At 40.4% G+C, this 19,916-nt stretch overlaps 1 protein-coding gene across 1 annotated transcript; it reads left to right on the top strand.

Moving 5' to 3' along the window:
* Positions 1 to 203: 203 nt before the first annotated feature.
* On the top strand, positions 204 to 18,047 carry LOC142951142 (CBY1-interacting BAR domain-containing protein 2-like). The gene is made up of 9 exons (XM_076093029.1): positions 204 to 223; positions 405 to 639; positions 739 to 807; positions 3,241 to 3,342; positions 4,877 to 4,882; positions 5,000 to 5,104; positions 5,197 to 5,310; positions 11,246 to 11,452; positions 17,868 to 18,047. The coding sequence occupies exons 1-9, from the start codon at positions 204 to 206 to the stop codon at positions 18,045 to 18,047; spliced, it is 1,038 nt and encodes a 345-aa protein (XP_075949144.1).
* The last annotated feature ends 1,869 nt before the right edge of the window (positions 18,048 to 19,916 follow it).

Below are 19,916 nucleotides of genomic sequence, written 5' to 3'. Positions count from 1 at the left end.
TCATTAGTTCCAAGGTCCAGTAGATGGCCATAATAGCAATCTGCTGCCATCATGTGGCAGAGAGCATCACTTACACCTCCACACAGCTATCACACGCCCTCTGTTGTTAGGGTTTCCATGGCAACAGTATTCTGTTACCTGGTGCAGGTGAGAATCAGCAAACAACAGAGCAGAGAGGCTGTTGGGAGGACGATAGAACAAGCATGAACAAACTCTTATCCAGGTAGGAGTCACTGCTTTTATGTTTCACATTATTCAGAGAGACGATAACATGAACGCAGTTTCAACAGCTCCTCTCTAAACTGGGGGGCTTTGGCTAGAATGTTACCAAGCTAGTTTATTCCCAGTGTGACACAACAAAAGATAGGATGGATACGAAAATTTCTCTTGATTTGTCCGAGCAGGGATGTCCAGGTGAAGAGCATGGAGCAGACAGTGAAACATGCTGAGCGGTACATGGGTGAGATCTGCTCCCTGCTGGCCTCCTACACCAGGAAGACAGCCAAGCTCAGAGACAAGGCAGACCTGCTGGTGGCTCAGCTCTTTGACTTCTCCAGCAGAGAGGACCCCGAGCTCCAGATCGGCCTGAAAAACATGGCTGAAGACCTGGCCATGGTGCAGGACTACAGGCAGGCTCAGGTAAGAGACACTGTTGTTATGTACATCAATGTTCTCTATTTCCTGTATCAAACTCTTATACATATGACTGTTGTCATGTTGGACGCTTTATTATTGCAGGTAGAAAGACTGGAGACGAGAGTTGTTGCTCCCCTAAAAGCCTATGGAGACATAGTTAAAAATAAAAGGGTGAGTTTGGTTACAGATGTTTCAGATTTGTGCCTCCGACATTGATATATCTGCAAGAAACTAATATCAGTTGATAACTTTATTGACCTGAATAGACACCCCAGATTATAAAATGACCCCCCGATTTCAACTCTTGTTTTTGGGAAAACATTGTTAAAGATACAAAACACTTTTAGACTGGTCTTGATAGGAACGTGTCTTGAACATTCAATTGTCTGAAAAGAAGACATCATCCTTGAAGCATCAGTCAGTCACATGCTCACACGCTCTACTGTATGGCTCTTGGAAGCAGTTAAAATTATTCCTCTGACAGACTGACAGTTAGTTATTTAGAGTAACAATGTAACGCAGACTAATACCCAGTGTGTTGCATTATGGGTTGTCAGTCTGCGTTAACCTAAAAGAGGTTATTACGACTCGTGATGTGTTTTAGAGGAATGAAAACATCTTCCAACATATTTATTGCAGAAATGGACCGAGGATTGAATTATCTGTCAATCTGCCGACAGACTGTCTAAAAATAACTAACTGTCAGTCTGTCAGAGGAATAATTTTAACTGCTTCCAAGAGCCATACGTATATTGTTATTATTAAGGTGATCTCTGTAACTTTGTTATTCAGGAAGTTTGTATCAAATAAGTAGCCCTTTGTACTACTGTACCCTTGAAGTAGCTCTCAGTTTCAAAAAGGTTGGTGACCCCTGGTTTAGAGCATGGTCCCAAGAGACTTATATTTAAGTCTCCATAGGATACATCTGCCTATCAAGTATCATACATGTAGCTCAAAACGTAGCGCTGGGGCTGCTCTTTTGAAATCTTGTCACCAACCTTTTTTAAAATAAAATCCAAAAAAAAGGAAAATAAAAACAAAATCTTCCTGCTCACAATTGATTTTCCCTTTTATTTTTTTTTTATTTTTTTTTGGTAATGTAGAAATTTTGCGAAGTCTGGGTCACCTTTGCATTGCGCAATGAAGCCTGCATGCCGGCCCGTCATCGCGGGAGCCCCGTCTGTTGTCACCGACACCAGCTTTTCCAACGGTACCTTTTTCTCCACGAAGAAACTAGTAAAAAGTCTCGTCTATAGCCGAGCGGAGGATCCAACCCGGGCGCCCGCGTTCAAACCTCTAGTCTGGGCCTTTTCGGTCGGATTGCGTTGCCTCGCCTCTACCTCCGCCACCCCTGAGTTGTTGCCCCGCGGCCTGTTCCGAGGATTTACGGAACTGACGACGGGGTGCGCTCGCGGGGCACGTCTGGCGCCAACGGGAAGCGCCTGCCATTCAGAACCTGAAAACCTAGTGCGGTGTGGCGGCCTCGTCCTGGCTGTCCACCGTGCGCCTCCGGGTACCCAACTCTCTTATGACAAGAAATATTGTCATTTTAAAATCTACACTAATGCAAGCGTTTTTGATTAAAAAAGAACATAAACTACAATTTTAGACGGAGCTCCATGGTGACTAGTGCTATTTTTAGAACATGCCTTGGGCGAGTCACGTGGTCCCTGCAATCAACAGGGTGCCCACGGGCACCATGTTGGCTACCTCTGCTCTATATAAGAGTTACAATTGGGTAATGTAAAAAAATACCCAATTGTCTCGTCCTCAAATAATATTCAACCCACTCATTGTTAAAAGCAATTTCCAGAAAAAAACATATTTGGGCCAACAGGGTAAAGCATCTTTGCCAGTTTATCAGTCCGGCCCTAATCAACACAACAGCATTATGTGACAGTACCTTATAAAAGTGTCACAGAGGGCCGTTACAAAAAGGATGCCAGAACCATGTCTAGGTTTAGGGAAGATGAGAATAGTGGTCTCCAATGTCACAGTTACATGTCATGGTGACCCAAGCATCCACCTCCGCCCCAGAGGTTATGCAGCATTACAATGTCACTGTACATTCACCTTGGTAGATCAATATAGTGTAGTAGTCTGAGGAGAGGACAGCAATGTCCAAGCCTTTGCTTGCTACATTGGTGAACACCTGATCCCTACATCCTCCAGGCCTGGCTCCAGGAGAAAGTTTAGTCCCCCTAATCTGGGTGAGCCAGTTTGCCTTCAAAGTTGTCACTCAATAAAGTTTGTGGAATTGTTCTTGGTCTTGACCCCTTGCTTTGGACCATTCCTGAGTGACCTTGCCAGGAGCTGTTGTCCCCAACAACACAGCTGTCAGGGTGATGGGGTGATAGTGACCCCTCCAGCATGTTAGGGTATAAGGGCATAGGTCAATTTTTCCCCGGGCACCTGTCATTGGCAGCCCACTGCTCCCTGATACAGGGATATGGGTCAAATGCAGAGACAAATTTCCCCCTTACCGGGATGAATATAGTATAATAAAGTTTTTTTTAAATGTATACATTTGAGAAGTGTTCCACAAAAGACTGACTGGCCTTTGCTTTGTGTGTTGTATGAGCTGACAGTGTGTCTACCATTCAGGCAGATCTGAAGAAGTTCAGCACTGATGTGAACAGAGAGCTGAAGGAGTTGCAGAAACTGGAAAAAATCCGACTGAGGAACCCAGCAGATCGACAGAGCATTGTATCCTTCACATACTGACATTTGACTCTTTTCATCCCCACACATTCAGTGGAAACTTGTTTATTGACTAATTAAACCTCAACGCCCAACCAATGGGTCAGTCAGTACAAGCTTATGCTGTGCAGCCAAACAAGGTACATGTTCACGACAGAAGGTTGTGTAAAATTCTAGCGGAGAGACCACAGTTTCCAGAGATACATTTGACTAAAATGATACTCGAGAAATCTTGAATATTTCCATTTTATTGAGCCACAGAAATCCTGCAGTCTTATATATGAATATTTAATTTAATATAAGCATCATGAAGCTTTAATTAAGAGCAGGAAAATGCTGAATATGATACTGTATGACAACAGACTTAGATTATTTTTTACAAACGTAACATTTAAGGAAACTTAAAGGAAAATGAAAGCTGAAAACTATGTTAAAGGGCGTTAATGCTAATGTTCTTTTAAGTAAGCTATTAAACTGGAAAGTAAGTGGTAACTATAGCTGGCAGATACATGTTGTACAATATTTCCTTCTGAGATGTATTGAGTATGGTATAAAGTAATATTAACCAAAGATACTAAAGCAAAAATCCTTAAAATTGTTATCAACCATTGTACTTAAAATACTCACTTTATGAAAATCTGTGTGTGACATATGGACATTTACAAATACAAAGGTTAGATTTGGGTGATTTGAGTTATTAATTTAATTGGTCATATTTGTGGACAAAGTGATTCTGGACGCAGTTTTGCGCTGAATAAGTGACCTAAAGTGCAAGATAGATTGTTTCACAGAACCAACTGAATATATCCCAACAGTGCTGTCCTATTCCAAAGACTTCCAAATGTGTGCTCCTTTTCCAAACTCTGGAGGACAAAGCAGTTGTTTTCTTTGTAGTTTTTAGTGTCCTCGTATCCATTACACACTGGTCCCTTATCTAGATTGAAGGGGGTGGGAACTATGCTTTTGGCCTTTTCAGACCATATCTTTTGGGGAGGAAGTTCAGAGTCAGCCTAGAAATATTCACGTATCTTTAGAAAAACACCCCCATAAACCACAGACAGATTTGCACATTGCTTGCATGGGTAGGTTGAGTTTACCTCCTGAGCATGACTCTGTGTAAGGCCAGTTTAGTACATCATCAATCACCCTATGTAAATATGTTCATAAATGTAAGTAGGTATACAGGTATTCTAGTATGGATTTCAAAATATAAAGACAAAATGTGAATTCTGGATTTTAACATACCTTATAAGTATTACAAAATATGGGGATATATAACATAATAAGGTTATAAAACATAAGTTATAACTACAGTATTAAGCCTACAGGGATATTGAGGTGTCATTTTTGAGTTTATTAGCAAAATATTTGAAAATTGAATAATCTCATATTTAAGGTTTTCTATTCCACATAGATCAAGGGGGGCAAAAATCTGAAACAAGAGTATTTCATTACATTCACTGCAATGTCTTTATACACACTTATCGTTATACAGTTGTACAGCTACCTTTGATTGTATTTTCTTGACAAGACTTTTCAGTCTCAGGTAATGTACATGATTGTATGATTATCTTATGAATGTCATCATATTAATGATCCTTCAAGCGGGTCTGACTGACTGTGAGGTATAACTTTGTGCTGTGTATTGTGTGTTAATTGACAGGCAGAAGTAAATGCTCAGAAGGCTTCCAACAATGCCCAGTGCAGTATCAAACATCTAGAGGAAACCATCAAAGACTTCCAGAGACAGAAACTGGAGGATATCAAAGTCAGTCTCACACTTACTATTCACAAACATCCTCCAGCAGGTAAAGCATCAATGTCCCGTTGACAACAACCATTGCTTTGTTTTTTTGGCAGAGGATTTTCACAGACTTCATTACAGTGGAGATGCTCTTCCATGCTAAAGCGCTGGAGATCTATGCGCACACGTACCATAACCTGGAGGCAATTAACATTCAAAAGGATCTGGAGGTAGCGCCATGGCTGATAACACATGAAACAACAATGTGTGATTGCTGATGTAACTATTAAGATAAACCCACTGTACTTGACCCACTCAGCACCAAATAGCAGTCAGACAACATTAGCGATTAGCTGGTGAACATAGTGGAGCAGCTAAAGAGCTAAATATTTAGTTGAGTTGGTGGAGACCAAAACAGAGCTAAAGGAGAATGAATATTAGGACCTACATTAATCAGGAAAGAAACATAACTCCAAATGAATGACAATGTTGATTTGTGTCTGCTGGATGTGACAACATACAGCATATCAACTTTATTAGGTGATAATATGTCGGATGGCGTGTTTGCCCTGAAGGGACCAAAAAACGACCTTTAAAGAGACTACAATATTGATATCTGTTAAATTAAACACATATGTGTAAATGACGATGAGTAGATGATGGAGTTGATACTTCAACCTTGTCATGAAGGTTCTTTTCATGTGAAGCATAAGCAGGCTGTTGAGTTGCAAAGTGGTCCCCAGGTACAGCTCCACCTGTTTTCTGAAGGAGTTAAAAGTAGCTAAGTCCAGAATTGCCATGACCTACAGGGACTGCAGAGATTATAATGTTAGAGAAGCCGGCATCACAACGTCTGGGGGGAATTCAACAGCCAACATGGAACAACCGGCCAAGCGTTCACTGAGGACAAGAGATATAATTGGAAACACTTGTACTGGGAGATAAGGTCAGCATCTCACCAGCAGTAGGATGAAAAGTGAGTCCAAGGGGGCGAAGAGCAATGGTCCACGCAGTGAGGAACCTGGAGGAGGAAGGGAGGAGAGCCAGAACTGCCTAGATGGGCTTCAAATGAGCTCAGAAAAGGTGAGACCTCCACAAAAGAAACCTCACATCCATTTCGCAATGGTCCCTTACTTAGATTGGAGTGGGTGGGAGCTATGCTGAAGGCCTTTTCAGACCATGCCTTTTGGTGAAGAAGTTCAGATTCAGCCCCTTCAGTTATCTTAACAAACCACATCCTTAAGGGATGACTAGAAAAACAGCAAGAAAGATATATGTACACATTGCTTGTATACTTTGCGTGTATACTGTAGGTAGGTAGACTGACCTGTGGAAGCTGGATCCATTCTGCATGTCTTTTCTGCCAAGATCCCCATCCCCAATGAACCTGCACAGGTGGGGGAGGAGGGAGGACCCCTGTGTAAGCTGTGCAGTGGGAGAGGAACCACACTGCTGGGTTGCAAGGCATCACTCACCTAAGGGAGGTATCGATGGCGAGGTATGGCTTATGGAGCAAGTAAGCAGGAAAACACCAGGCCAAAGGAAAATCATTCCACACCATCTGTTTCGTCATGAAGGACAAAAGTCCCTCTGAGGCGAGAAGTGGTAATCTGGTCAACGGAGGGAAAAAAGATCATCATGGTGGATTCGACTGTACCATGGGAGTGAAGAGGCAGTGGTGCAGAAAACTAGCAAATACCAGCAGCTGGTCACTGACTGTGGGGACAAAGGCTGCAGACCAGGTTGTTCCCAGTGGAGGAGGGCTGTAGGGGACTCCCTTTACAATTATAGTAGAGTCTGCTGGTCAATGTGCTGAATTGTGGCCAAATTGTTACACGGATAGTCAGTGGTACTGTTTATAATGAGAAGTTCCCGACGTAACATATCATTTCAAGTACTGTACAACCAATAATAAGTAATTATTTTTAACAAGCTAGATTAGCTCACCCAGAGCCTAACTGCACCTATGCATTCATGTTAATTTACGCTACATTTTTGCATTTCTGTTCTAGATATTAAGCACATAGGTATATTTCAGTCAGAAACACTCTCGTCATTGACTTTTAGCCATTTATTGCAACAAATAGAAATACAGTTAAACTTGGCTCTTAAAATGCTCCCTGGATTTCCCTGGAAGCCAAAACAGGGAGCATTATGCATAATAGGATATGATTGTACTCCTAAAGATATGATGGTGACTGACCAATTAGGGCTTTGTAGGTGAGGAGAAGGATTTTAAATTATACTCTAGATTTTACGGGGATCCAGTGCAGAGAAGCTAATACAGGAGTAATATGATCTCTTTTCTTAGTTTTTGTTAGTACACGTGCTGCGGCATTCTGGATCAACTGGAGAGAGATACTTTTTAGAGCAGCCTGATAATAAGGACTTGCAGCAATCTAGTCTAGAGGTAACAAATGCATGAACTAATTTCTCTGCATCGCTTTGAGACAGGATGTGCCTGATTTTTTAAACGTTACGTAGGTGAAAAAAGGCAGTCCTTGAAATGTGTTTTTATCTGGGAGTTTTAAAGGACATATCCTGATCAAAGATAACTCAGAGAATCTTTACGGTGCCACTGGATGCCAGCGCAATGCCATCTAGAGAAATTATATCATTAGATAATTGATTTCGGAGGTGTTCAGGGCCTAGTAGAATAACTTCAGTTTTGTCTGAGTTTAACATCAGCAAGTTGCAGGTCATGCAGGTTTTTATGTCCTTAAGACATGCTTGAAGTATAGAGAGCTGGTTGGTTTCGGTAATAGCCGATAGATATAATTGAGTATCACCTGCATAACAATGAAAGTTTATGGAGTGTTTTCTGATAATATTGCCTAAAAGAAGCATATATGTGGTGAATAAGATTTTGTCCAATCACAGAACCTTGTGGAACTCCATGACTAACGTTGGTGTTCATCGAGGTTTCATTGTTTACAAGTACAAACTGAGGTCAATCTGATAAATAGGACTTAAACCAATATAGTGCGTTTCCATTAATGCCAAACAAATGTTCTAATCTCGGTAACAGGATGTAATGGTCAATGGTGTCTAACGCAGCACTGAGGTCTAACAAGACAAGAACAGAGACCAGTCCTTTGTCTGATGCAATTAGAAGGTCATTCGTAGTTTTCAACAGTGCTGTCTCTGTGCTATGATGCACTCTAAATCCTTACTGAAAATCCTCAAATATACTATTGTTACGTAAAACGTCACACAACTGATTGGTGTCTGCTTTCTCAAGGATCTTAGAGAAGAAGGGAAGCTTAGAGATAGGCCTATAGTTAGCTAGCACCTCTGGATCAAGATTGGGCTTCTTAAGAAGAGGTTTAAATACAGTTACTTTGAAGGACTGTGGTACATGGCCTGTTAGTAAAGACAGATTGATCATATCTAGTAAAGACGTGCTAACTAAGTTCTTTAAGCAGCCTAGTCGGGATGTGGTCTAAGAGACAGGTAGAAGGTTTAGACATAGAAATTGTTGAAGTCAATTTGTCAAGGTCGATCTAAATATATATCAGGGTTTACAGCTGTTTCCAAAGTTACTCTATTTCAGGATAGATCGGTACTGCTTGAGGGCAGGATATTATTAATTTTCTCTCTAATAGTTATAATCTTATCATTAACCTTCTTGGCCCTAGCCCTATTTTTAGGCCTCTTCGCGAAAATTGCATAGCCATACGCAAAAGAGTCCTGAGCTCTAACTACAAGGTCTATTTTAATAATTTTGATGCTAGAATACTGGTAACACTTGTGAGATGTTTTTAATTGTGTAACTATTGTGTATATGTTACTGGTTAATAACTGATATACTTATGACACAGCTCAAATTGACAAATTTCTAGGCTCGCCTGGAAATAAGCACTTGTAGTGAACATTTTTTTATTTAAATAATGCAGCTGTAAATCTAAAACCACAAAAAAGTCATAGAACAACACGTGTTACATGTCCCCACAACATATTTTACTTCGATTGAGTGAAGAAAGGCCAGCATAAATGGTCATAAAAATCCAAATTATGATTTTCGGAACCAGCTGTTGCATTGCTGTATACTCATTTTATATACTATATAACTACATATTAACTATATATTCACTTTTCTTATCACTAAGAGTGTTCAATAATCCTAATAAATCAGTTTGACACCATTTTCAATAATTTTTAGCAGTTATGATTTTTCATATCTGTCATTCATAACAATAAATGGCTCATAATGTGTGTCATGTGACCCTAGTACGGCCGATTTACTCGTGTGAGACGTTTTTAGATGCGGGATAGTCCAGCGGGAGCCATGCAGGGGTGTTTGATCGTATCCGGGTCTGTTTACTGACTAAAAATCGGAAAATGCTGGGCGAACCCCCCTCTCTACATGGATTGCTCCGCCCCACAGAATCGTCTGCCATTTTGTCATTCATTCCGCCAGCGCATTGATCTCACTCACAGACATGCAGCACAACATGGAGGAGAGAGCTGCGTCGAAATCCACCGGAATAAATCCGTTTTTCATCGCCAAAACCGTCAAAACGTAAGTTTTTTTACCCAATTTTTTTTCTCGTGACCTGTGGCTGATGTTGGCATGCATACTCATAACTTTTGAACGGTTTGAAAGAGAGTAATTTGGACGCCGCTGTGCGTTTCCGGGTCGAATCGTGCCCCTGCTGCATCTGCTCATCCGCCATGTGCGATCATGCTCCGTGATGAGAGAGCCTTACAGTGAGCATAGATCGGCGATTTTTGGCCAAAAATGTGGCAAATTGTCCAGATATCGTCCAGATATGATATTAGTTCATGTATAATTGTGTTTGCAGTGTTTACAATGGCTGGTATGATGATGTTGCTCGGACTTTTCCCGTTAATTCGATATCTATTTTGTCTGGAGCAATAATCATATTTCTTTATGAAAAATGCTTTATACGACACGCTGAATGCTGCACACTCTAAAAAAAGACCCCCACCGGGGGCTCTCGGGTCCAAAAAGAAGTTCATGAAGTCTATAGGAAAACACGACTCAACAGAGCTATGACTCTGTCAGCCTGGCTACAGTGCTGAAGAGAAACCTGGGGTTATTATTTTTCTCTATCAATGATGCGTAATAGGCTGCTCTGGCATTACGGAGGGTCTTCTTATACGTCTTAAGACTGTCTCACCAGACTAATCGAGATTCTTCCAAATTGGTGTTCTGTCAAGTTTTAGCGATGTTTGCTTTAATTTGTCGGTTTGAGGGTGAGCGAACATCCTTTGTTTTATTATCTTCTTTTTTAGAGGGGCAATAGAGTCTAGTGTCATTCTCAGTGAGCCTGTTGCACTATCGACAAGATGATCAACCTGGGACTTTTGTTATATTGAGGCATGGTATTGAGTTAAAAACAGACGGAATCACTTCTTTAAATTGAGCTACAGCACCATCATATAGACATCTAGTGTATAAACTTTTGCCTAATGGCTTACACTCCGTTAGTAGGAATTCAAAAGTTATTTGATAATGGTCCGATAAAAGAGGGTTCTGTGGAAAGACTATTAAATGTTCTATTTTAATGCCATAAGCCAGAACCAGGTCGAGGGTGTGGTTAAAACAGTGAGTGGGTTTCTGTACACTGACAGAAGTCAATCAAGTCTAATAATGAGATAAGGCTATCATTATCGACATCGACATGAATATTAAAGTCACCTACAATAATTACTTTATCTGTTTTAAGGACTAGACTTGATAAGAACTCCAAAAGGAATTCACAATACGGACCTGGGGCCCGGTACACTATAACAAATATAATTGGTTGTATTCTTTTCCAGGTTGGGTTTGAAAAACTAAGAACCAGGATTTCAAATGAGTTATAATTTAGAGATGCACCTATGCACAAAATACTTTGCTGAGGTCTCTGCTGTAAAATACGTTTAAATTGTTACTAGAACCGAGGGTTCACTTTCTTTTTCCAACCAGGCTTTGAATGTTCAATCAAATATTTCAATAAATACACCAAAATTATTAACTATTGTAACTATTTCAGGCCGATGTAGTTAGTCCATTGTTGTGACTTTGAAGAATATTGGACCACATTTAATGACTAAACTATGCAAAAATGTTGGGACATCGAAGGGGACAAGCGACAAATGGCAAGCTTGAAACCTCTATCCTGTTTTGAAGTAAATACTGTCTTTATGACTCCATAGCTGTTTAATAGACGGATCAAGATGGCTGACTCTCTGGCTGGGCTCCTGGACACACCTCTGACCAGCTACTCTTCTCCCCTCATGAGCCGCTACCCCAGTCCTCCTCTGGCCTCCCCCAAAAGCCAAAGGCTCAGGTCAATGCTGGCCTCTACCACAGGCCAAATCCACAGGCAACAACACAGCCAGTACCCAGACACAGTCAGGAGGGTGAGCCTTATGTCTTTGTTACCATAGTGAAAGAATGAGAGAAGAATGAGAATGCTTGTCGGGTCCAGAACCTCAATTCTGTGACCATTCTCCTTTGCCTTCTATGGACCTTTGACAAAAAATCCCTCCTCCCTGTGGTTATATTCTACCCAGATCTGGGGTCTCATTTATAACCATTGCGTACGAACAAAACAGGGCGTGAGAACGGCATACGCCACTTCAACTTTGACCTATGCGTACAAACATTTTGGAGACAGGGGAAATTGGAGACGCAGATGGTGACGGGGTTAGGGGTAGGGCCAGATTGTAGAAATTAAATGTGTCAGGCATCATTACAGGTAAAATAAACAGTAAAACCAGTGTGTGGTGAAGCCTGACCTGAGTGGTTTCTGAAGTGGTAGGAGGCAGACACGAGAGACTTTGTTCCGATATCAAAAGGTGTTTTATTTATAAAAGTGCCCTGCTACACGTGTAACCAAATATATATATATATACAAACAAAACAAGCATTTAACGTAGCTTAAAACCTTTTAACTACTAGCCCTATTTTTATGCCTCTGCTCAAAAATTGCATACCCATACTCAAGAGAGTCCACAGCTCTAACTACAATGTCTATTTTAATAATTGTGATGGTCTAGGCAGGTAACACTTGTGAGATGTGTTCAATTGTGTAAATATTGTGTATATGTTACTGGTTAATAGTGAATGAAGATGGCACACAGCTCAAATTGAAAAAAGTTTCAGGTTAGCCTGAAAAAAAAGCACTTTCATTGAACATTTGTTTGGAATTATTGCAGAGTGAAGCCTACAAATACTCCTGTGTCATAGCACAACAGGTTTGTGGTCTCTCTAAGCTAATTTTACTTAGATTGAGTGAAGCAGGCCAGCATAATAGGAGGTCTGAGTACAGAATTTCAAGCCGAATTCTCATTTCTCTCTCATGCTCTATTCTAATTTTATATACTATATAACTATATATTTCACTTTTTTTATCACTCATATTATTCAATACATCCAAATACAGCTGTTTGAAATGATTTTGAGAGCAAGGGTCCTCTCAGAGCATGTTTCTGGCTCTCATCCATAGGATTTTCTCAGTTGGTCTGTGTGTATGGGGCTGTAGCTCAGCCTATCATCGGTCGATTTCAGTCAATAAGCCCTCCTACGCATCAGAGTCTCAGGAAGGCGTGTGTCGAATTTGGTGTTGATTGACATAAGTTTCAGCCAGTAAAGTTGCAAGAAGTGCCGCGTCTCCCCGAGCGTAAATTTCCGCTCGCCGGAAGTCTGACCGCTCGCCCAAGCTGGATTGACCGCTCTGAACAATATTTTCAGGGGTGCTGAGCCCGAGCGCCCCCAAATGGGGGAGACTCGTAGCCAGAAGGTTTTAACTGAATAAAACTCAACTCATTCTAAAGTAACATAATCACGTGCACACAGCTACACACTGATCTTCCTTTCTCCCGTTCAGTCAAAGTCATCTCCTTATATAGAGCCTCCTATCAGCAGGATATATTTCCTACCATGAGTGCAGGTGACTCACTAGTTAACAGACAAAACCTATAACTTACAGCACCCCTTTAGATAGCCCACAATTATATGTATGTATGTATATGGTTTACACTTTGCTATACACTAATAACAATGTAAAACAGATCATAACCAACCTACAAATCTACCTGTACATACTCTACTTCCCCCCCATACTTGGTCTGACCCAATGACATCACAGATGACATCATCCAGTGTATAAATAGAGGAAATGGTTGGGTGCCTCCTCCTTTAGCCTCTGGAACACATGGTGGGTCTGGTAAGCAAACAATTGACAAGCATGGTCAGATTTATAGATGAATGTAATATGGGACAAATGGTGTGTTCTCACCCACTTTGTCACACAGTGTTATTTGTGCTTGAACTAGTGAGCCATGTCTATAAGCACATTTCAATTGTAAAAGACATGGACTAACTCAAACCTCAAATCAGATTTCGCTCAATATTTCATCAGGAAGGGCTGAACTACCTCGTGGTCAGCTGTGGAGCAGCTGGTGAATTTATCATCATCTGTAAAATAACATCAACTAACGTTAAATAACTGCAGAACAGAGCGTCATTAGTTTTCAATAATCTAATACTGTGCAGATATCACCAAGTACAAAATTAGTTTTCATAAAGTCTGAGTAAAATCAGTGAACACGGCTTTATTTATTTATGGTTTATTCCATAGTGACAGATTGAGCATACTGCAAACAGACAAACTGTAAACTATCTGATGAGTATCAGAGCTCTCTGGAGCAGAGGAGTCACCATGGTGTTGTCAACACCTCCTCCAGTCACCTCACCTAATCTTCACCACCTGCACATAAGGACTGTGTAAATTAGCAAAGTGTGGAAATAAAGCCAGCGACATCTCTCGCACAATCACTCCATATCCTCATTATCAGTCCTAATCATAATGCCATGAAAAAAAGAAATTGTGTTCACCTATCAAATTTCCTTTTTAAAAATGATATCCAGGGTGGTGCATACCACTGATTGTCACGATCATTTTGGAAGCAATCAGTTTTACTGCTGTAAACATAAATACTGGAGTGACACTCGTGATGTATTTATTATGTTACACGATAGATATTCTGGCACTGTTAGGACTGCGTAAATGGAAGAAATAGGAGGGAACGAGTGTTCTTCCTCAGTAGTTGCTGTGATTCAACGTAAAGACCCACAGATCAGCATCTTATTTCTATGCACCAGTTGATGAAGTCTAAACTACTGCTCCAAACTCTATTCTTATTCTATACTTAATACATATTGGTGTCCTGATGATCTTTGAAGAAAGCACTGGAATCAGACAGAATTTAATGCAATATAGTTTATTCTTCAAGCAAAGAACACAACCCGAGTCATTCTCCGGAAAATGATTTATTCTGTTCTTACATAGTCTTATACAGTGGGACTGACATCGCTTTTGCCTTCCTCCGTTTTCCTTTGATATGTCATTCTTATTTTTAATTAAACCCAGTAAATCACAGGTGTGTCCCTTTTCCTGTCACGTGGGTGTGAGTTACTATGTTGGTATGGTTTCTAATGTGTGTATTGCATGTACCAATGTGTCATGGTCAGCTTTATCTTTCTAGTGGGAGTTGAAAGCATTTTCCTGATGCCGCCCAGCATAACGTGACTTTTTTATCACAGATCGGCTGTTCTTATCACAGCCCTAACGGCCTTCACTTGCCTTTTCCATGATAGGCTTACCTGCTATGCCTCTTTAGTAGTAAAGACAGCCTTACCACACACCTGCTATCAGTGTTGCCAACTTGGCGACTTTCCAAACCCTCATGGCGACTTTTTTTGTCAAAAGCTACTAGCGATAAATCTAGCTACTTTTTCTGGCGTTGTTGGCTACTTTTTCTGGCGTTGTTGGCGACTTTTCCGGTGTTTTGACTCTGACGTGAAAGCCCCTCGCGCAGCAGTCCCAGCTGCAGAAAGAGGAGACCCACACTCTTCGTGTCCAGACTGCAAATTAATCGCGAATGCGCAAAGCCGGCGCTGTTCCCGCCTCTCTCCTACAGCGCTCATTACAATTATGCAAATTATGCGATGACGTCATTTAGCGAATTCTAGCAACTTTTAGGACAGCCAATAGCTACTTTCCTTACTGAGGAGTTGGCAACACTGCCTGCTATGCCTCTTTAGTCGTAAAGCCAGCCTTATCACACACCTGCTATGCCTCTTTAGTAGTAATAAAGCCAGCCTTACCACGTGCCTGCTATGCCTCCTCAGTAGTATTTTTCTATAAGAGACTTTGACCCTTACTAAGGCCAAACAGGCTGTATTTTGACCCATTCAGACCACACTATATTCACACTATTCTCAATATGCGGATGTCATATGTGAGTTTCAAACATTTAGATATATTTAAACAAATAGATATAATCCATGGTGCTGTCATAATAAATCAAAGAAGCTGACACACATAGTAAGTGAATATATAATATGAATATATAATGAGAGAATATATACTGATCTTCTTTCTATTTGCTCCACAGGGAATGCAGCTGAAAGAAAAAGGCTAAAATATTGTCACACACCATACGAATACATCTACAACACATTCATTTATTGGAACACACTCATGCAATTATAGTCAAATCTATCGTGCTCTAGATGGGCAGAGATATTATTAGCCTGTTCATTTATACATGCTTTGTACCAGGTTAGGTGTTCAGCATAAGTTACCATGGCGATCTACCCCGGTAAGAAGTGAATCTCCTTATGGTGCGTTCACACCAAACGCGGCGCGAATTATTCGTGCGAGTAGATTACATACAAAGTCTATGCACAGAGACTGACGCGGCGCGATTGATGCAAATTCACGGCGCGATTGGCGCAATTCCGCGTCCAACGGCAAATCGCCCCAAGCGCGTGAGTTGAAATTTTTCAACTTCGGCGAAATATTTGCGTTACGCCCCGGCGCGATAGCCTATCAGTGTTGAGATGTTTCTCCTGTCATCACTGACTTCCTGCCGTTGTTGAATCAGGAAATAAATACTGTAGCCGTCTGTGTTCACCCAGAGCTCTACGATACCTCATATCAATAGAGACCGGACCAAACTATCTGTATACATGTGTGTGTGTATACCATATGGTACAAACAATGAATAGACGCTGCCGTATCTACGTCTAGATGACGTTATTCTGAGTGTTGGTGGAGCTGCTACAATGTTAGCATAGCCTAGCACCGATCCATCTGAGCTCCATTGAGAAGACAATTAGCCTACAAATCGGCATCATTACGTAGTTATTTCGGAGTCCCTTTTTGTCGGTTTATTGCCGTTAAATCACAGCCAAATCAGTTTATTTTGTGTTCATACAGCTCTAGTAAACAGCGACCTGTGGCTTGTGTTAGGTTTTTAAGAACAAAGGATGAAGGAGCTTGCAGGCCGCAGGTACTCTTCTGCTGCGAGCTTCTTACTGCGCACGCGCATCAGAAGAATGAGCTGGACCCGGTCCAAAATTAAAACAATATTTAATGTACTACACAAAGTTCACTTACAAACTGAATTAACTATCAATAGTAATGTTCTCGAGAGCAGAGACCACATGCACGCACCTCACTCACAGGTCTGGCCAGTCCAGGTTCTGAAAAACGAGAGCGGAAGTGGTCTGAGCAATGCTCTCTGGAACGTTGTCTTTTATATCCCCTGACAGTCGGAAAGTGTCCGATACTGTCCTAAAACATGTGAATGACCCTCCGTGGCGATTAGTGATTGGCTTCATTTGAATTCTGCCCCCTCCCATTATCGATCCCTTAGCAAAACATCTTGGCTCCTCGCAAAACATCTTGGACTCCTCCTCTCTGTCCTGCTGGTCAGCTTGGCATTTGACCGTCCCACTGGCCCCATCCTCCATCGATGAGGTCGCCTCCATTTGCTGCTGCATGTCTGACACCTCACTCAGAATCCCTATCTGACCCTCAAGACTATTCTTAGTGTTTTAATACCTACACTGACTATACTTCTATGATTTAATACATTCAATGTGTTGATATACTGTAACATATAATATCCTCTATAAGTAAGAATATTGTAAACCTATAATACATTCCATATGGAAACATATTGTGACTAACATATTTATTATTGTGACACTTCTACTCACCACTAGGGGTGTTATTAAATCTTACTAATAATGCGTTTAATACTGAAATTCTCCACACTTGCTAGACACAGTGAATACACCTCGATAAAATCCAGAGCTCCTCTGGACAATATTATGAACCCAGACATGACGGCGTTTAGTTTCCCGGGATATCTGACTTCCACAACACGTACTAAGCAGAAATAGAGGTTATTTTTTTCCATGGTTAATGGCGGACAGTTGAACACAAATGGTCCCCGGCGAGACCGGGGGCGGGAATGACGCGAATATTTGGTGTGAACACGGCATTCGGACTGAAAACCATTAACCCTTGCTTAGACAATTTGGCACTGATCAACATCTTACCTTACCGTTCAAATGTCATGTTTTCACTCTACTGGATGGCGACGACCATGGATTTCTAGGTCAAAATGATGTCACAACATCAAACTGATTTCAGAATCAGAATCCTCGGGGTCAATTTACATTTGAAAGTGTATTCATACATGATTCTAGCTGCTCTGGTTCTAACAGTGATTTTTGGGACAAAATGTCCAGGGATTTTTGGGAGGGACCTGAGGGCTATTTTTTTTTAATAAAAGGTCCACAGAAGTCAAATCAATCATCAAAAGATCTTAGCCAAAGAATGGTCACTGATGTCAGGTTGTGGAACCGACTAAGGATAAGACAGAAACTTCAGTTATGCTCTGACCATTTTTGAATTGCTGTCCTGAAGGCCATTACTCAGTGAGCCCAAGAGTTCTCACCTTATTTATTTTGCAGTCTCGCAGCACCTTACAACGCCAGAGAGGCATGGAGGAGGAAGAGGAGGAGGAGGAAGAGGAAGAAGAAGAAGAAGAGGAAGGAGAGGAGGAGATTTCTGAATCAGAGACAGAAGGTCAGCACACCAGCAGGCAGTCCTACGCGGCTCAATATACCCAGATGCGCAGATGGCAGAAGTAAAAACAACCGTGTTATGTCATTTTTTCCATGCTGAAACATATCAACTGTAGAGCTGACTTCCAGTCAGAACTTCTTTTAATTTTTATGATCAATGTGCAGTCTTTAAAATTATTATTCTACAATTAATAATATAAAACTGAACACAATGCAATTCATGTTTTTCACAGTTGTATAAGTAATTGCTCTATTTGATAATTTCTAATCTCTGCTGGAAAGGAGTCAGCGGGGCAGAAAAAGGCTTCCCAAAATTAACCCAGACTGATCAATTAAAAAAATGCAATATTCTTTATTTTTTTTTCTTGTAATGCTTCATATTGTACATTTATTTTTAACACATTGACTTAAAGGATATATCTTTATCTATATCTTTACTTAATTTAGAAAACTCAGAAGAGTATGTGTAACTCAGATTTAGATTAGTATTAATCTGTAGATTTATCCATTACAAGTACGCTATGGTTAAGGTTGGAGAAAGATTGTGGTTATTATTGTAGAAATGTGTCTGAAATGTTATAATAGCAACTAACACAATCTGAACTAATAACATTTGTTCAGAGAACCTACAGGTTTGAATGGTTGAACTCTCAATTTACCATGTGTCTGGAAAGACCCAAGCTAAGACTTGGGGTCAATTATGACACTCAAACCGTTAAGGCTGAGCCTACTAGGATTTATGACCCCACTTTTCTTGTTTTATGAGCATCTACATTCCAGAGGAGCAGAAAGACACAGGGACACATCCAATTGTGCTGAAACGACCAAACATGTACCTTAATCGATATGTTATGCTGAGCTAACATATGTTAAGTAAAAGTAAGTGTTCCTTCACATGTGGGTTTTGACCTCTTGTTGACCTCTCTCCAATACTTGACTTCTTGTGTTATAATCCACATATGTGACTAAGTTAGTTTCTGTTTTGGTGAATTTCAATTGATATAACTCATATTATTAATCATTTATACTCCTACTAATAAATAGGCCTATCCTTTGGTATGATCCTACCTTACAGGTAATTTCATATAAGCATATTTTATATATCCTTGTATTTTATACCAGCGTGGTTTGCTGTTCCCGCTATACACTGCACCCCGTTTCTCAAGAATATAAAGCAACGAGAAGTCAGAGAAATTGTCTTCAACACTTCAACTTCGACTCTGGACTTTGATGCTGAAGGGTCATCTCTTTACGTCCCATCTGCCAATCAGAACCAACAGGTGAAAACAATACAATTTCCAGATGTAAATGAGTTGGATGTTTCTTGGCCAAATGCATTTAAGTGAGATAGTAAAAGAATCGTAGTTAGAAATATTCATAAAACAGACAAACTTTAGACCTAAATCAAATATAAACTAGAACTAGTATAAAATTGCTTCACAATGTTCCTTGGTGCTTCTCAAATGCTGAACAGTGCATAAATCTTTTGGTGTAAAAACATCAATCGACGGACTTATTTGATAGACATCAATCAATGATATGAGTCACTGATTCTACTTGGTCACATGCAATCCTTTCACTAGTTTGTGGTTTATTGTTATTCATTGTACTCTTCATCATATTCTACATTCTATTCATTTTGTTCATTTTATTGTTTATTCAGTTATTTTCTTTTGAGTAGTTAAGTTATATAGTTACTCCAATAAATATTTCATTTATAAATAACTTTTTTATAAATGACCATTTGATTTGCGTGTTTATGGAATAATAGGTCCCTGTACACCATGACAAGAACTCTGTAGCAACCCTGAAGTAAAGATTTAATTGGTGGTGTCCTAAATTTAATCTTATGTTCAAGTCTGTTAGTTAAACTGTTAAATTCAGTGGAAGCTGAGTACCATCATTATTTTTATACTAAAAGGGTTTGTCACTCAT

Source organism: Anarhichas minor, unplaced genomic scaffold (genome assembly GCF_050575085.1).
Source record: "Anarhichas minor isolate MPS153535 unplaced genomic scaffold, ASM5057508v1 ptg000001l, whole genome shotgun sequence".
Lineage (NCBI taxonomy): Eukaryota > Metazoa > Chordata > Actinopteri > Perciformes > Anarhichadidae > Anarhichas > Anarhichas minor.
This window is presented reverse-complemented; position numbering and strand designations above follow the sequence as displayed.

Excerpts from the sequence above, each read along its gene's own strand:
- LOC142951142 (XM_076093029.1), top strand. The coding sequence starts at position 204 with ATGAACAAACTCTTATCCAG. Across the intron at positions 808-3,240 it reads ACATAGTTAAAAATAAAAGG|GCAGATCTGAAGAAGTTCAG; the intron begins GTGAGTTTGGTT and ends TCTACCATTCAG. Across the intron at positions 5,105-5,196 it reads AGAAACTGGAGGATATCAAA|AGGATTTTCACAGACTTCAT; the intron begins GTCAGTCTCACA and ends TTTTTTTGGCAG.